The sequence below is a fragment of the Bombus fervidus genome, chromosome 3 (genome assembly GCF_041682495.2).
Source record: "Bombus fervidus isolate BK054 chromosome 3, iyBomFerv1, whole genome shotgun sequence".
In the NCBI taxonomy this organism is placed as follows: Eukaryota; Metazoa; Arthropoda; class Insecta; order Hymenoptera; family Apidae; genus Bombus; species Bombus fervidus.
Genome location: NC_091519.1, coordinates 6875318 through 6893020, shown reverse-complemented (window position 1 = coordinate 6893020; position 17703 = coordinate 6875318). Strand labels below are relative to the sequence as shown.

Sequence of the window (17703 nt, the reverse complement as noted above, 5' to 3'; positions counted from 1 at the left end):
TCATTTTATTTTATTTTTAAATTCGGTGTAAATATTTCAAATGATAATCACAAATTAATAATAATGTGGTTGCAATTGATCAATTAAAAGTACATGCTTACTATCAGATTATTTTTTTAAATAGAAGATTTATGTAATACAGAAAAAATCTTTTAAAATAGTAATTACATCGCGATTAATATAGTTTTTTCTGTATCCTATACTTAAACATTCAATAATATTAAAGGGAACGATCTTCTTATTCTTTCAAAAATTCTACGATTAATTTTTCATGTTTATTATTCTTGTAAAATCATATTCTAATTAAATTAGCAGATAAAATAGTGATATCTTATGCAATGATAAAATGTAGAACTTCTATAATCTTTTCGTAGGCTTGAAATTGAAAGGGAAAATAAAATAAGAAATTTAAGAAATATAGTGTATTTGCAAACATTGTGCTGTTTATTTCTTTTTTTTTTTTTTTTGAGTTTTTACGGGGCTCCGTACAGCATAAAATTTGATAACAAAATAAAATAACTATTTTATGACAACATTATGTGATATTATTAATTCAGTCATTCAAAAGACAAACTGATAAACGTCGTTTTCCGAAAGATCTTCAATTTTAGTTCGCAAATTTTATCAAACGGATAGCGTCCAATTTTTCAGAAATTAAACGAGAAATTCGAACAGAGTTAATTAATTTGTCTCTTATATGGCATCATTAAAAAACTGTAATATACCATAAAACTATATTTTACAAATGTACACTATTAAATAATTTAAGTTTTTCATCACTCAAGGAGTCTTTAACATTATATAAGAATCAGTCGAAGATAGCTTCATTTAATAACTTAATATTAAATAGCACGTCGTTGAAAATAAACATTTAACACTAATAATATTCTCTTTTTAATCCTTGCGATATTATTCCGATTCCAATGTTCTATGTTATGCTTCGAAATCACGAAGCCTAAATTTTGCATCATATTCGCGGAAGATATTTAACTATTTTATTTTATTAATACTATACTAAATATTTGTTCTGTTAAATTTTGTTGAACTTTTTCTCCCGATTGAAATTCTGTTTATAATCGATTCAATTATATATAGTAGATGCTTATGCATTACATTCAGGGCAATTTTCTTGTACTTGAGACATTTCTTCTTTTGCGCTATGTTTTTTAATGCTTTTATTAAATGCCCAGAGTCCTCCCATGTACCATAAAACAACACAAGATAAACTTAAAATTGATGTGAAATGGAGTGCGCCTACGTAGCTCATCATTTGGTCATGTACTAAACCTTAAACATTAAAACAAAAAAATTAATAATAATGCAGAAGCTTATATTTCTAGTTGCATTAATAAGTATCCTAGATGCAGTATGATGCTAATATTTGTACATATGTATTCTATTCAATTCTATCCATTCTATCGGCCACATACTGTATCTAGCTTTAAAAATTTAATAATATAATAAACTGTATTACAGGATGTATTCTGCTGTGTATTTCACATAAATTTTAATAAAAAATGTATCAATATTTTATAATGAAAGTAACTGTGTAATGTATCGTATAAAGTATTGCAAAGATTGTGCATTTTATTTTTGATAATATTTCGATAATTATAAATATATATATAGTTTGCATTTCATATACAGGAGCATAGAATTATGGAAATTTAAATATTTTCAATCACTATTGGTTACATGCAATACGCGGAAATGAGGAAAATGGTGCATATAATATCGTTTAGTTGAAAAATATGGGTTGCCTCATGTATTTATGAAAACATTCGTCAGACTACATATTTATATCGTATGGAAAATGTATGTATGGGATAATAGTTGATCGAAATTGGAAATCAAGCATTTTGTGTAGTCGAGTTGTATAAGTATTCATATGTTACTCTTTGATATATTTATTTATATATATTTTTATTCATGTGTGAAGCATTCCTGAACTTTCCATCGTACGGAAGATAACCAATAAAGAAAATACTCTACATATTTAAGATGTAAAAATTTAATAATCCTTTTTGTATTTTTATACACATAGTAAAGCAAAAGTATTTAGTACATTGAGATTTGCACACTGAAAACGCGCTAAGCGAATCGAGGTGAGGCATAAAATGTGGGTCAAAATGAGAAAATACGAAAGAAAAGCACAAGAAGAATGAAATCAGGTGAGACAAGACTCGGTGTAAACTTATTTGCCAGTTTTATTCTGTTTATTTTCTGTCTAAAATTAAAATTAATTTCATAAGTTTCGTTTACTTTCATTATGAATGAAACTACAATTTGTTTATTTATAAGGTAGTTGCTTGTTACGGTAGTTATATAATAATACAGATAATATAATTGCACAAAAGAAAGATCTCTGATGATAACGAAAAGTAATAATTGAAATAGTAACAAAATAACAAAACAAGTTTCTAAAGAGCAGCGATATGCATAAAAAATTACCAGGGAACAGTAGCAATTATAATTTTTAATCAGACAGAAAAGTGAATCTATGAAAAGTAAATTAATTAATAAAGGTAAGAATGGACAAAGCCATTAACAGCTTATTGTAATAGTTGATGCGATTGTGAACAATAAAAAAGTATAAAAAAAATAAATATAAAATAAGAAAATTGAACACATTTACCTATTAATGGGCCTATGGCAATAGACAATATACCATTGCAAACCATTTGCATCCCATATGCAGCTGAAAGTCTGTCAAGAGATACATAGTCAGGAATTATTAGCGTTTGGAAGACAGCTTTCGTTCCTTTAGCGATTCCAATAATTAATGCAACGCCGATTACCACAATGTACGTACTACCCCACGTTGACAATACTAAAATTAACGATATTAGTTCTGAATTTCTTTTATAAAATGTTATCTGCTAATCGTTTAATTAATAAAATTTTATTAATGTACTATTTATTTATTTATCTTATTTATTTATGTGTCTACATATACAGATTGGTATATGTAAATGTTTTGTAAATATATACGACTATTATTTTTCTATTCTAACTTATAAATTTGCCTTAAATTAATACTAATATTTTTTATAAATTAATATTTATTCTTTGCAAATATTGAATTTTATGCGTATGTTGGCAGTCTTAAATATTTTATTCTGCTTTATCTTTTTTGTTGTATATAAGTTGACGTAGTTTTTTACGGTCAAACTTTGTAAATATGTTTTATATATAAAGTAAGAAAAAATGTATTGTATGAACATACATACGTATGTAGATTGTCTGAAACTAGATTAAATAGAAAAAGGTAAAAGAAAGATAAAAAGAAGATAAAACAATATAACAGCACCAATAAAAAAAAGGAAAGTTACTTACTGAAATTAGCAGATTTTTATATAAGAGCTTAACAAAATGAGCATGTTAAACTGATACGAATAAGCGATTCATTTATTGAGATAGGACGAAATAGGAAAATGAATTTCATAGAATGATATCTATTGTGGGTAATGCTCATTTAACCATTATATCTAAATGAATAATCGATTCATTGTCATTTGGTATTTTCATTATAACGTTTTACTAAAGCACTTATGAATCTATGTTTATATGATATTTGTTACTTATTATATTTTTACTCATAGAATAAGCTGACACTGTTTTGTGAAAAAAGTTGAGACACCCTCCGTATGAACTGACCAACAAGATGTAAGTTCTAATGTCACAGAGATTTATGAAATAAAATTTTTATATATAGAACAAGAAGAAATATATATAAAATATTAACATCAATAAAGTATTATCAAAATCTTATCAACAGAAAAATAAAACAATTCGTTCATAAACGCTTCAGTAGAACCAATATTCGTAACTTCTATTGGTTCTCTGCAGATTACCAGAAAGCTGAAATCAACCCACCCAGCAGATCGTATATTTGTTGCCATGAAGGGGTCGATTTCTCATTTTCGAATATTTTACGTTGCTGTACGTACTGGTCCTTCCAATGGTGGATCCTATTAAAGATAACATGTAAAGGTTCCTGGATGTCCAACCAGCTTTGTGCGCAAGGAGTGGAATGCAAAGACGTCCAGTAATATCTGACACAGCTTGGATAGACATTATGGTTGCGATCGAATCCCTTTCAAGACCAGAAAGTTCGGTTAGGACGAAAGGAATCATCGTGTTGAAGTTTGTTTCAGCGACTAAAGACACTCCCATACCTGTCGTAAATAAAATGCAATAATGGTGGAGAAATAAGCAAATTATTATAATTATAGGACCTGATGTTTTATTAAATTATATTAATGTTATTATAAAATTTGCTTTAATAAATATTTATTATATATGTATATTTTATATTCTTTATATACAAGGAGTCCCGCATAACGTGGTCAATCGACTAGATTACGTTCTTATATGCAAAGAAAATAAATGCGAAGATAAACGAACAGATTAAGATAAAATTCTGTTGCTTTTTTTCAAGAAAATCGATTTTGAAGATTTGTACAATACGCGTGTACAGGATGTTTCCGAATCGGTGTAATTAAAAATAAAAATTACGGAACGACAGCCTTACTTCTGATTAGATTAATGCTAAAGATTTATCGAATATGCTTACATTTAAATGTGCTATAGACTTGTGCTAGTTACGTTTACATAAACATCAACAGTCTTATAACTTGTTATCGTTCTCAATTCAGACTCCGAGTCTTTGTCATTCTATCTTTGTGACTACGTAAAACAATCGACAATGAATTGTCATCTTCTTAGTATAAGAACTGGACGAATATTTATAGAAAGAAAAGTAAGAAAATAGAAAGGACCGTGGAATAAGAATAAAAAATTCTGGAACAAAAATCTTTTATCTCGTACTATGTATTGTAATGAGTCAGGAGAATTGCAATGATGTCTGTTAAACGTAGACATAAGTGAGATCAGAGTCGAATTAAACCTTTTTGTAGTTTGAGACTATCGACTCAATTACAACAAAGGTCCCAATTATAGAAAAATAAAAGTAAAATGAAGGAGATAAAAATGAAATAAATTAAAAAAAAAAATATATATATATGAAATGAAATTTATTTTGTAATAAATTATATTTAAAAATTAGTTATTTATTTAAAAGTTTTTTTCGTGATTGGACAGCTTTTATTAACGATTTGGAAAATGAGGATTCTTAAATAGCGATAGCTAGGGTTATAGTCTCCCAAATATTCCGTTCCCTTAATCCTGATCTGTGACATAATGTATAAGTACGTAACTAAGCATACGCGTACTTGACCAATCTTCACCACTGATTCATTAAAAAATAACGCTTTGTGCAAAAAGATACTACTCTGTATTTTCGGGTCAATTTTTATATAAATTCATCCTCTTAGAGTTACACCAATATTTTGCCCGAATCCCGGATAATCGAGAATAATATAAATTTGTAGAAAATATCAAAACTTTAAGAAAAAATTAACTTTAGCGATATATAACTCTTTCACAATGTAGTAAATGTAGTAAAAGATGAAAATTTCATATATTAAATGTTATTATACATTAAAAAATGATTAAAATATATTATTCATTGAGAGCTGAAAATATAATACTCTATATGTTTCGTATTAGAAAGATAGCTTCAATGGAAACCTACAAGAAATCTTTAAGAGGAAGAAATAATTATTTTTTGAATTCTTATGTTATCTTATTACATATTGCTTTGAATTAACTTGTAAAATAACTAATAAATGATAAAAAGCTACATTTATCTAATAATTTTTTATGCAGTATTACCTAGGATGACGGCGACATAACGACTATCCCTTAAAAGGTCAAGATCCATATGCTGTGTTATTTTTCCCAAAATCGATTTCTTCTCTCCTTTGCTATTTTCGCTATTCACATTTTCTGATAAATTCTGCTCAAAATTGCTCGTATTTTGTTCCAATCGTTCTTCCAATAATTTAGAATTAGCACCGTCGTTTTTGACAACAGTTACGTTTTCAAGTTTTAATTTTTTGACTTCTCTCAGTATACCGGTTTCATTGCTCTCTGCGGAAGATGCCGTGATGTCATTGTCCTTTGTTATACTTGTAATCTATTACAAATTAAACTTGATCGTGAACGTTAATCATTGTTATCTCTATCTAATAAGAAGACAGTGAACAACAATAGATGTATTATGGCTATATTTAAGCAAGCAGATGTTTATGCAACTATTATATGGAAAGTGCTGGTTATAATATGTATTTATTGTGTACAGTAAATATTCATGTAAATTACATTTTTTTAATTACGTACATAAAAATAGAACTTACATAAACATTCATAATTTAATAATTACTAGCAATCATAATCAATGAATTATATTTAATAATCATGAATAATAAAATATTCTCGTAAACTCGATCAAAATTATAAAGTTCATTTTAAATATATTATGCATATAAAAGTTTTGCAGAAAGATATATTCTTAAACAAAAACCAACCCTTTTTCTCTGCCTATATGCCTACTATTAAATAGATTTTGTTAGAAACAAGAATTTTAGATTTCAATTATACATAGAGATAACATCTTACACAGCTAGATTAAAATACTATTCTGTACTTATTCTCCAGTATTTTCGTAAAATATTTTTTATAGAATATACATACATACCTATAGTCAGTATTTTTTTACTTGTCTATCAATATATTATTGTTATGTATTACTTAACTTATTAGTTTGTAGTTATTAGTGTGTAAAAACATGTGTACATGATTATTATTTACTATACAACTATTGGACGTATGAAATTAGTGCATAAAGTTATAAATACTATTTGTAACTTTATAAATAATTAGGCTTTTAATTTATTGTATTAAAATTGCTATGAACGCAGTATTGCTGTTCGATAATTTAATTGTATAAAGAAGTAGAAAAAATTTATGCAAAACGTATATAGAAACGTATATGTATATGTTAACAAAATGATAATTCAATGTTGTATCATATATTTAATATTATTTCCTATTTGTACCTATATTTACTGTCATTTTTGCGGTTCTTTTAGAGAAAAAAAATATTCAGTGATCGATCGATAAAAAGGAGGATTTTGAGATAATCATTTTCAGACGTAATATTTGCATGCCAAAAGTCATTCCTAAATTTGTATACAAAGTTCATATCATATATATATTAATTCATATATATATTAACCTACTTTTTGTCCAAGAAGTAAACTAAAAAATAACTTTAAACGAAGTGAATAGTCCATATAAAATTCAATTAATTGTGAAAGGCGAATTACTATAATTGCTAAGAAATTACAACCTAGTTTCAAGTAATAAATACATCGTTCAATGTCCTCTTAACACATACACATTATCCTCCTAATACGCTTATTAAACTCACTTCTCTTTCCTTAAATGGTTTCAATAGCGCTGCCCCGATCAATGAATGCATCGCTATACCTGCGATGATCAAAAGAGTCCCAGTTGTAGCATAATTTTCCAATAATTTTGCTATTAGAAGTGGCATCAAAATAGGCCCAAGGCCAGTTAAAGTTACTGATAATCCCATAGCCACATTTCTTTTTTTCCGAAAATAAGTGTTCATCGCGAGATTCGTAGCTGGAAACATGATACCATGACCGATACCTATAAATTACGATTTAATATCAATGTTTATGTTTCTCGGTAGAAGCTTTTAGCTTAATAAAATAACGTTTAACATCTACAAAAATGTTAATCTTTTTACATTCGATATTGCGTATAAGCAACATTGTACTTTAACTAAAAGATAGATATACTCGTATATGCTTCTTTCGGTAAAACTAATCTCAAATTTTACTACAAATGTATCTTCTTTAAAAAACAATTCGAAAGTGTTTTTCTATCACTCATCATCAATTTCTCTCACAAATTAATAAAAATTCGATCTTGGAAAGGCTAATAATTTTTTGTTTCAAACATCTAATTTAGTCGTGTTAGAGAGATGATTATATTAGAGTCCATTGCAACAATGTTTCAATTTAAGTACTCTTCAAGATGTATTTATTGTGTAGATACTTCTTATCTATTACTACTATCTCTAACTACTTATTATCTAAAAAATTCACTGTGATATTGATTTTCACAGAATTTTGATATTAATTATGTACATAGTTTCTATTCTTCGCAAACATATAATACGAGAGAAATATGTTATTTTAATCTACTTTCATTTTCATTTCTCACACATAACGTTATAGCTATAAAGTCAAGTACACCACGAGAATAATGTGTTGTTTTATGAGGATTAAAAAAAAAGCAAACATCCGGTAGAGATTACTCACCGACGATAATACAATAAGTGATAATAATGGCGGGCAGAGAGACTGCGAACGCAGTCGCGCAGATTCCAATGATAATAATAAGACCACCAAGAAAGGCAACTTTTCGAAACGTGAATTTCTTCATCATTGGACCGCTTATCAGACCTAGGCTGCTTGTAATAGTACCACTCAAATGAACAATTAACGATGTCTGTGTGGCGGTTATATCGAGTAAAAAAAAACGTTCCCTAAAGATCAGACCGAAGCTTTGCTGTATTGGAAGTATCGCCAGCTATAACATATTCATTGTTAACGAGTAGTTAGAAATGTATCCGTGCTCTCACATACATATGTAGTAAAATAAAATCGTTTCAAGCCATTTAAAATTATTTTATAATATAACAGTATAATCTTTACATTAAATGCAAAAATCTGTTAATTTAACAGGTTTTTATAACAATTGTTGCACATGTCTGATAAATATGGACTAGATTCGATTTTACCAATATCTCAGTTTAATAAATGTTCAAGCTTGACACTTAGATATTGTCTAACAATCTAATGTATGCGTATAATTTATTTAATATCAAATTAAATATTGATAAATACATTTGTATTCTCTCGCATTAATAACATGATTTAGTGTGATACAGTATAAAGAAAAGGAAAATAAGCTGAGTTGTACAATACAGATAATAAATTTACTAATTGAATAATTGAATAACTTGAGACTTCAAGTGAAAAAACAGTATATCCTTCTTCTTGTTTACTGTCCTTGAATAGTTTACCCACCTCATACGTCATAAATTTAATAATGTTATATTTTGGCTTATATTTGAGCTTGTAACAGAATCTGTTATTTGGAGTGTTTATTAAGAGTATAGTTGAATATAGTTCAAACGAAACATAAATGTTTCTACATATAACTATATTGTTTACAATTTATTAAATATTATTTTAATTTAATTAAATTTTATTTAATTATAAGAGCTATTTCATTTATTTAGGAAATATCACCGTAAATCATGCATTTTTCATAAATGTATCAATATTTTATGTATTAGAATATTTGAGGGGAAATAATTCTAAATAATTTATGAATCTATTTCACAGAATATTTATATAATGTATTTTATGCTGTATTTCTACTTTATATTATATAGATATTTCTATACAATACAATATGTACAATACTTCCATACTAATCCTCGCTATTGATATCTACTACATAAATAAACACACAAGAGAAAGGACGTGATAAAACGGTTGCTTTTAGTATAATCTTTCAATTCCGTCAAGTTTGTTTTCCATATAAGGTCTTAGTTTTCAGTTTATATAAAAAAATATTCTGCTGCCTGACCTTAGTTTCCAAATTCAGTTCTGGATTGAGTTAGTATTATAATACAAATAGGCTATTTGACAACACGGCGGAGCGGCCGAGCGCAGTGAATTGGCATTTATATAAACAATGCTGGCTGATCGCTTCATGGCGCGCTGCAACAGCGCGGTAACCGGATTAACCACTACTATATTAACTTACTAACTCAATCTAGTTTGAAAACTGAAGCCAAGCAGAGGGATATTTTTACATACAAGTCGAAAATTACGGTCGACCATCGGTTATATGTATAAGAAAAAAGTTGTTCAAAATATCAAGCTTTGCAACATACATTCATAAATAATTGTAATCAGAGTGAAAGTAGGTTTTTGACAAAATGGTGATATTTTTCAAATTTCCACCGGTTTTCGTGTAAAACTACTAGTCTCAGTACACTTCCAATTGATGCTGTAATGAATCTGACATCTTTTTCATAATGATCATCATCTTGCGTAGAATGAAATGTAGTCGTAAATGTAGATACGTTGCTAGTGTATAATTTCAAAATCATAATATTATTACATAGGATGAACCATAATATTGTTTCATTTCAGTTTTATATTTTGAAAATTAAACAAAAGCACATGTTTATGGAATATGTCTCATAGTAAGTACATATGTATGCATCTGGTAAGTCAATTCAGAGCACGCGATGTCTCTATGCTTATAGTTTGTATAGGAGACTGAAAAACAGAAAACTCACTGGGGAAACTCACATTAATGATTGTCACGCCAGCGACGATTATCCACGCCCAACCTCTATCAGCTTCACCACGTGACATTTTATCGATTATCATCGAGATACTGCTTCCACTTTCACGTTACGATTCCTATAGAAATGACAAGTATACGACGTCGATCCCTTGTTTCTTTCGTGCCTTGGAGTCGATCGCAGACTGCAAACTTAACGTGTCGACCAAATACAAGACGGATTGGGTAAATGATAAGATACGCGCTAGTTTGGATAAGTACTAGACGTCTACGTCTACGCAGAGACATGTGTATATACCAACTGTTTACAGTTCCACAACTTCCATAACCACAGAGAAATCGAACCGTACCGTTGTTTGAACTGTCAGTGATGATTGTTTCTGTATTCGTAATTACGTGTTCGTTATTTTTGATTAAAAATCAAATCGGCGAAATATATAATTGTTTCTAGATATAACTGTGAAATTAAGTTTCGATAACAAGGCAGTTACAAATTTAATTAATCATATTATTATTCTAAATTAAGAAATTTACTTTATTTATTGGAGAAACCTTTCTGTTATTTTCTTAGAGCAAAAGATGGGTTTCTCTATCAAGGAATTTACTTGATGAAAGCAGATTTAAATACATTTAAAGGTATGCACTTATAAAATCCACATACAATTAGTGTAAAAATTATTCGTACAGTAATTTATTTCAACAAAAAATATTGTTCGTTAAGAAAATTTTAATAAATAAAGGATATCTACATATCCTTACGAATCTGCAAAATAATTTTCATGAAAGAAAAGATGGGATATCTATATTCTTCGTGAAAATATTAAATATTAAATATTATATATTTCTACCATTTTTTAAATATTTGTTAATATTTTTATATGGAATATAGATATCCCACTTTTCCTTTCATGAAAATTATTCTGCGGATTCGTAAGGATATGTAGATATCCTTTATTTATTAAAATTTTCTTAACGAACGATATTTTTTGTTGAATTTCATTGCTGCACGAGTACTTTTTACCGTGATTGTACATATTTTAATCTTTCACATAATTTAAAATAATTTACCTTATCTCTCATGTAACTTACTTTTCGTATTTATGACTCTAAAAAAGGAAAAAACAGCATACAAGGACAAAATTTATATTATTTCAAGCGATGAATAAAGTATATATATTCGTACAAAATGATACACATTGATTCACGCGCACGCAAAAGTAATGACCATTTCTGGATAGATTCCGTTTCGATCTTTTAAAATTTACTAAATGAAAAATGTATAGACACCTTTTCGGATTAATCGGATTTTATTTAAAATGTAATCAAAGTAGAGATCAAATATAATAATAATAAGTATCTTAAATACTTTACATATCATACATAATCTGTAATCTGTGATGAGATTCAGATTAATGTGTGTTCCCCTATACGATATAATACTAAATATAAAATATTATTAAGGCAAATATGTCTGTTTTAATATTGTATTTTTTTGCAATCAAGAAAATAATAAAACACTAAGTCTATAAATTATTATAATGTTCAACCTATGTTATTTTTTTATAACGCGTACTTTATATACCGAGTACTAATATATTTAAATTAATGTTTTAAATTTATTTCTATTGATTTATGTAATTAATATTTATTTAAATACGTTATAGGATTGGATAATCAAAAATTATTTATAATAATAAACAAATATTTTTGTTACATTTCATGTTTACTAAAATTCATTTTTGATAAAATTTTATGTGTCCAAATAATTGTTCATTTCGAATATAATGTATAATTGTAAAGCGTAAAACGAAGAAATCAAATTATTCTTCTTCTTTTTTAAAGAACAATGTTAAACAATGTATCTATTTGAGGACCAGTATATTATATACTTTATCTTTTACTGGTCTTAAAATCTGGCTCGAACGTTTTGTTTGATCATAAATATTGTTCTCTTGATTACAGATAGAATACTTCGTACCACATTATAAAACGTAAGATCTACAAATTACAGTAGATAACAGAATAACGGAAAAGTTTGTGAGAAGTTATATTTATATTTTAGAACACTCCAGATGTATGTTTCTCCTTAACATTATCTATCATTCAACGATCAAAGTAGAAAGTGATTAGTTTATTAAACATATTTCTACATACGAGTTAATATGATTATTCGTATAGGATGACATTTTTCATACATATTTGACTGATCTTTATGAGATATGAAATAATTCAACACTTTTTATACAACTTATATTAATACCAAAAAATATTGCCTCTTAAGAAAATTATCAAAGAAGTTAAGAATACATATGTATATTTTTATCCTGATAATGATGATACGATAGAATACTACTTGATAATTGATAAGTGCAGTAAGAATTATCTTCATTGTTGTATGACTTTTTAATATAAAAAAAAGAATATAAAGACGAGTAAAAAGATGTAAGAAAACATACTATAAAGTTATATTATACTAAAAAGATTATTAATACACTCTTAAAGTATTTACATTGATATAAGCATATTTCGCATTAGCAGTAGTATATTATTTTATACAAATAGAGAATAATATTAATAAAATATTTATAAAAAATTTTTATATTAGATATTGTAGTATTATATTGAATAAATGAGGTATAATAATCAATAGCTAATGAAAAATTCGTTTATCGTATATTATATTTTTAAAAATATTTATAACTAACAAATAATTGAAACATTTATCACCACTCATATTACTACATACATAATATGTTATATTATCAAATAAACATGAAAATACATTTTTTATAAATATTTACCCAATATATGAGAAGTTAGACATGACTTAAGCGAATGATACTTTCGTTAAATATTATATTCTTAAAATATAAACTATCTTCTCTATTTTACAAGAGAATCATATACTGTATTCTTGACTTAACTATTTATTAAATGTGCTATTTATTATCTTCTTTATTTTTATTTGTGAATTATGTTCCATTCGATATACATAAGAAGTAAAAATTAATTAACGAGATGAACAAAACTGTAAAGATTTCGATTCTTTCAAGAATAATTTTATGAAATGATTGTATTTATTCGAATGTTCATATATCAAAATTTATGAGTCTATAATAGTATAATCACAAAATATAATTAGAAAAAATTCTAATGAACATTACTATTTGAACCTGGTAATATGATTTATTTCACTTTGTATTTTAAAAAATTAATTTTTAATTTACTATTAATTTTAAAATAAAACATTATGATCAAATAAATATCTTTTGTTTCTTAAATAAATTGAGAATTTCTAAAATAGATATTAAATGAGATAGATATTAGACAGTTACATATATATTAGTTGATAGGTACTTATGCGTGGAGTGGAAAAATCTTAAACGCAAGCTTTTAAACGCGATAAGATGATATTAATGACAAGTACTTCAATTACAAAGAATGAAATTCTCCATCATGTATCCTACTTTAGCCTATTGTTTAATAATGGTTTGATGGCCCCGTTATTACTAGTTTATCCAACTAGGTAAGCATTTGACCCAAGTGAAAATGGCCACTTGATAATACTTTTCCTTAGCTTGAAGCGTTCAATTGAATTGAATTGGATTATGCGTTTTATTGTTTAGCAAGATATTTAATAAATGTTGATTTAGGAACGATGTTTTAATTCAAAACATACGATTTGTAATACATAATTGCATTATTACTAGGAATTGAGTTCAACATTTAATCATTTTAAGGGAACGTTTAAAATATTTTTAAAATTTTGTTTACATTAGTAATCTATGATATAACAGATATTAAAAATAAGTAATTCTTAACAAACATTATGAATTATTTCATAATAGGTAACAATAGAAAGTATAATTTATATTCGGATTACTGAGAAATAATTGATAATTAAATTATTTCAAAGAAAATGAAATTCGAGCATATATCATTTCTATGGAAATTATTGGTAAGATGAAATAACGAAATGTATACTAATTTTTAAATTATTTAAACATATTTTGTTTATAGAAATTCGATGCTATTACGATGTATGAAATTCTATTATTAATAGATAAAAGATTTTGGTCATAGAGAAAGAAAGTTATGGACATGTCAGTTGTAAAAAAACATATAAGACTTCCTGACTCGTTGATTATTGATATTTTTATATTTTATATTTTATTATTGATATTAATATTTTTCTTACATTTAGATGTGTCCAATTCTCTTAATAATTTGTAACATTATTCTTTTAAATAATGACTAATAATAACAATAATAAAATAAATAAAGAATGATGAATGAAATTTAAAAAGTAAAGATTAAAAAGAAAGCTAAGAAGATAAACCAAGATAAATTAATTATTTATAATCAAAAATGTAACAATGTATAGCAATAATATATATTTCGTATGTAAAATTATTACAGTTTTTGTGATTTATTAATTTGTTAATAAGGTAAAATGTTTGACTCAGTGTAGTTTTGAAACAAATGTAAAATAAATTAGTAAATTCGTAATCCTTATTTTACTTTGTGTATATACATACAATAATGAAATAATATGCAAACACAACAACAATACACAAAAAGATGACTGAAATTAAATAAAATAATTTTAGCTACGAATATACAAAACAATTTTCGATTTTCGGAAAACAGGAATAATCGAAATTATCATTACTTACTTTGCTGTGAACGCATAGAAGTGTTCTTAACGGTACAGTACAAGTGGTGCAGTAACAATACAGTACAAAAATGAAAGGAAAGAGAAACAAATTTTGTATATGAATTCATTTACATAAACATTTGAGCATACATAAATTTATGAAAAATCTGGGTTGCGACTCACCATTTATAGAGAAACATAACAAAATTTATGACAGAAAACGGAAATCAGAGAAAATAAAAAGGAGAATAGACTTACAATTTCTTTGAAATAAAACGTAGTTTCTCATTTCTCGTTGCATTGCTTGAATTATGACGATACATCAAGCGATTATATTGTAATTTATACTTAGATTATTATCACTGTTGGAAACGCGTTTCATGAACGTAACTACCAATTAAAATAACTGAAACTACAATGAATACAATTTCCTATTGTGTTCCATCACTGGAAATTACCGTATTTCCTGGTCGAACGCATTCTTGGAAACTTTTCACTGGTAGCTGCTGTGTCGCGTCCTGGCTCGAGCGAGGCAGAAAAATACGCAATATATACTCCGAACAGAGCTACGGACTATTTGTGACTGGCTCGATGAAGGGAAGTCAACCGATAAAAACCGGCTTCGTGATTCGACTTTAAGCTGAGCCTGGTCTTTGACTTGTGGCTTCATTTACGTGCATCATTATGCCAGCTTGAGACGATTGGCTTGCGGCAAATTGCCGCAACAACGACGAGCTGGAAGAATAGAGAAATACATATGTATGTGTCTTTCTTTTGTGAGACAGAAGAACTTTATATCTCCGTTCTTCCAACGCTACCGATTTGCCACAAACCGCTCGTCTTGAAGCTGGCCTTACGTGCGGTTCTACGTGCTTTACCGCACGAACGATCAAATTATAAACACAAAATGATATTCGAAATAATTAGCAAGTAATCTTTTCCATTGTCACGTATATTGTAAATGCTTAAGACTTGGAAGAAAATATAAGTTCCAAAACAGTGATTATCATTAATCATATCATTATGCAAGAAAATTATTACGTTAGTTGAGATAGGGTCTAGAGTGTAGAAATATACTATCCATAATATGATAATCTGTAATACGATTATGTCATATTATTTATTACATCATTATATATTTACAACTGTTATAAAGTTGGAGTCGAGATTACAGTTTTCTAGTTTATGTAATTCTCTGTACAATCTCTCTTAAAAGGTAATTAAGCTTATTTATGCAATCTATTTTAATTTTGAAATATATAATTTCTTTATTATTAACTTGAGATACTGTGTTCACGAAAAATTAGGAACAAAACTAAGGGAAATATGGAACGATCGAAGTGGGAATTAGAGAGACGGGACGTGAGGAGAGAATGGAGTATACATGCGGGTTTGAGAATGTAGCAGAATCTAGAATGTGAATGTAGATATAGGTGTATGGGGAAAAGGTGGGAGAAAATTATGAGTTCGAAATACAATCCATATTATAGATCGGTCAAAGCAGAGGTGGAGTCAGCATATATTCCCAAATTGAAACTAGAAAGCAAATTTTCCTGAATCTTAAATCATATAAAAGTAGCAACATTCAAGTGGAAAAATAAGTAACACAAAAATAGAAAAATGTCGAACTTGTTACATAACTTACTTGAACATCAATCGTACAGCTTGATTCTGAAATTCCCCCTAATTTCCCTAATTAAAAATGGTCCACTATCATCTCTCGACGGCAGTGAAACCATGCGGCGATTGTTTTACTTGATAAAGCAGAGGACTTGATGACTTTATCTAAAGGCAACTGTGCGTTCTTGGAAACTGAATCAACTTAGCCGGAATTACACTTAATTTGACCAATATTGCCGTAAAAATGTCCAATTCCGTCTTCGCTCTCTGATGGATTATATAATTTCATCAGTTTTCCATGAACCGATCAATTTTTTCTTGTGTGTAAAAGCCCATATCCGCGTATGCAAACAATAGTCGCTCCCTTTGAAGTTGCAAATTACACAAATTCCACTTTACATATCCCGTATTATATAAAAACATGCAACAACAACAAAAATGACAGGAGGAGGAAAAGCTAAAAGAAAGAAATTAAAATGAGAACAAACGCAAAAGAATTTAGGAAACACATGTAGACACTCTGAACGCATTGCATAAACTGAAAGAAGCTGTTACCTGTATTCTGCAAGACAACTGAATCGTATTAGACCAACAAGCCAAACACCTGCAAAACACATGCAAATACAAAGAAACATTTAACTTATCGTACCTATATGGCCACCAGCCACGTGCATTTGTACACGCTAGCAACTCTACTCAAAATCAGAGGTATCAAAGTAATGTGTAAAACGTGCTAAAAACGCTCAGCTTTACATACGTGTAACTTTTGAACCGCTGGATTCCTAAAGTTAAGACTTACATTTTAGGATTCTACATGTCTAAAACTATTAAATGACAAACAAAAATTTTGTCTGAATTTCATTAAAATTGTGTTCTACCTGTTCTTATGAAAATGCTAAATATTAAATCTTAAGTGATAATTATTCTATCACGATGTCTTGTGCTTGTTTAGCTAAAACAGATTTCCTGTTTTTAAATATCCTATACATACGTTCGATACTCCATATAATGAACGTGATGCTTATCATTAGTGTCATAACATGTATACAAAGTGCATAACTTTCGCTGAAATCTCTGATGTATCCTACGATAAAAATAAA

The 17703-nt window shown here is 27.7% G+C and overlaps 1 protein-coding gene across 8 annotated transcripts; it reads right to left on the bottom strand.

Moving 5' to 3' along the window:
* Positions 1-1094: 1094 nt before the first annotated feature.
* LOC139985283 (monocarboxylate transporter 14) lies at positions 1095-17477 on the bottom strand. 8 transcript variants are annotated; one of them, XM_071999613.1, is made up of 9 exons: positions 16629-17475; positions 15242-16536; positions 10332-10518; positions 8259-8529; positions 7337-7581; positions 5737-6040; positions 3951-4178; positions 2636-2830; positions 1095-1287 (listed from the first exon to the last, which is right to left on the bottom strand). In XM_071999613.1, exons 3-9 carry the CDS (start codon positions 10410-10412, stop codon positions 1103-1105), a joined length of 1509 nt encoding a protein of 502 aa, XP_071855714.1. In that variant the 5' UTR covers positions 10413-10518; positions 15242-16536; positions 16629-17475; the 3' UTR covers positions 1095-1102. The 8 variants fall into 8 exon arrangements, with proteins under 8 accessions (XP_071855714.1, XP_071855712.1, XP_071855713.1 ...); XM_071999611.1 differs by having other exon boundaries at positions 15242-16519; XM_071999612.1 differs by having other exon boundaries at positions 15242-17060; positions 17159-17475.
* Between the last annotated feature and the right edge of the window lie 226 nt (positions 17478-17703).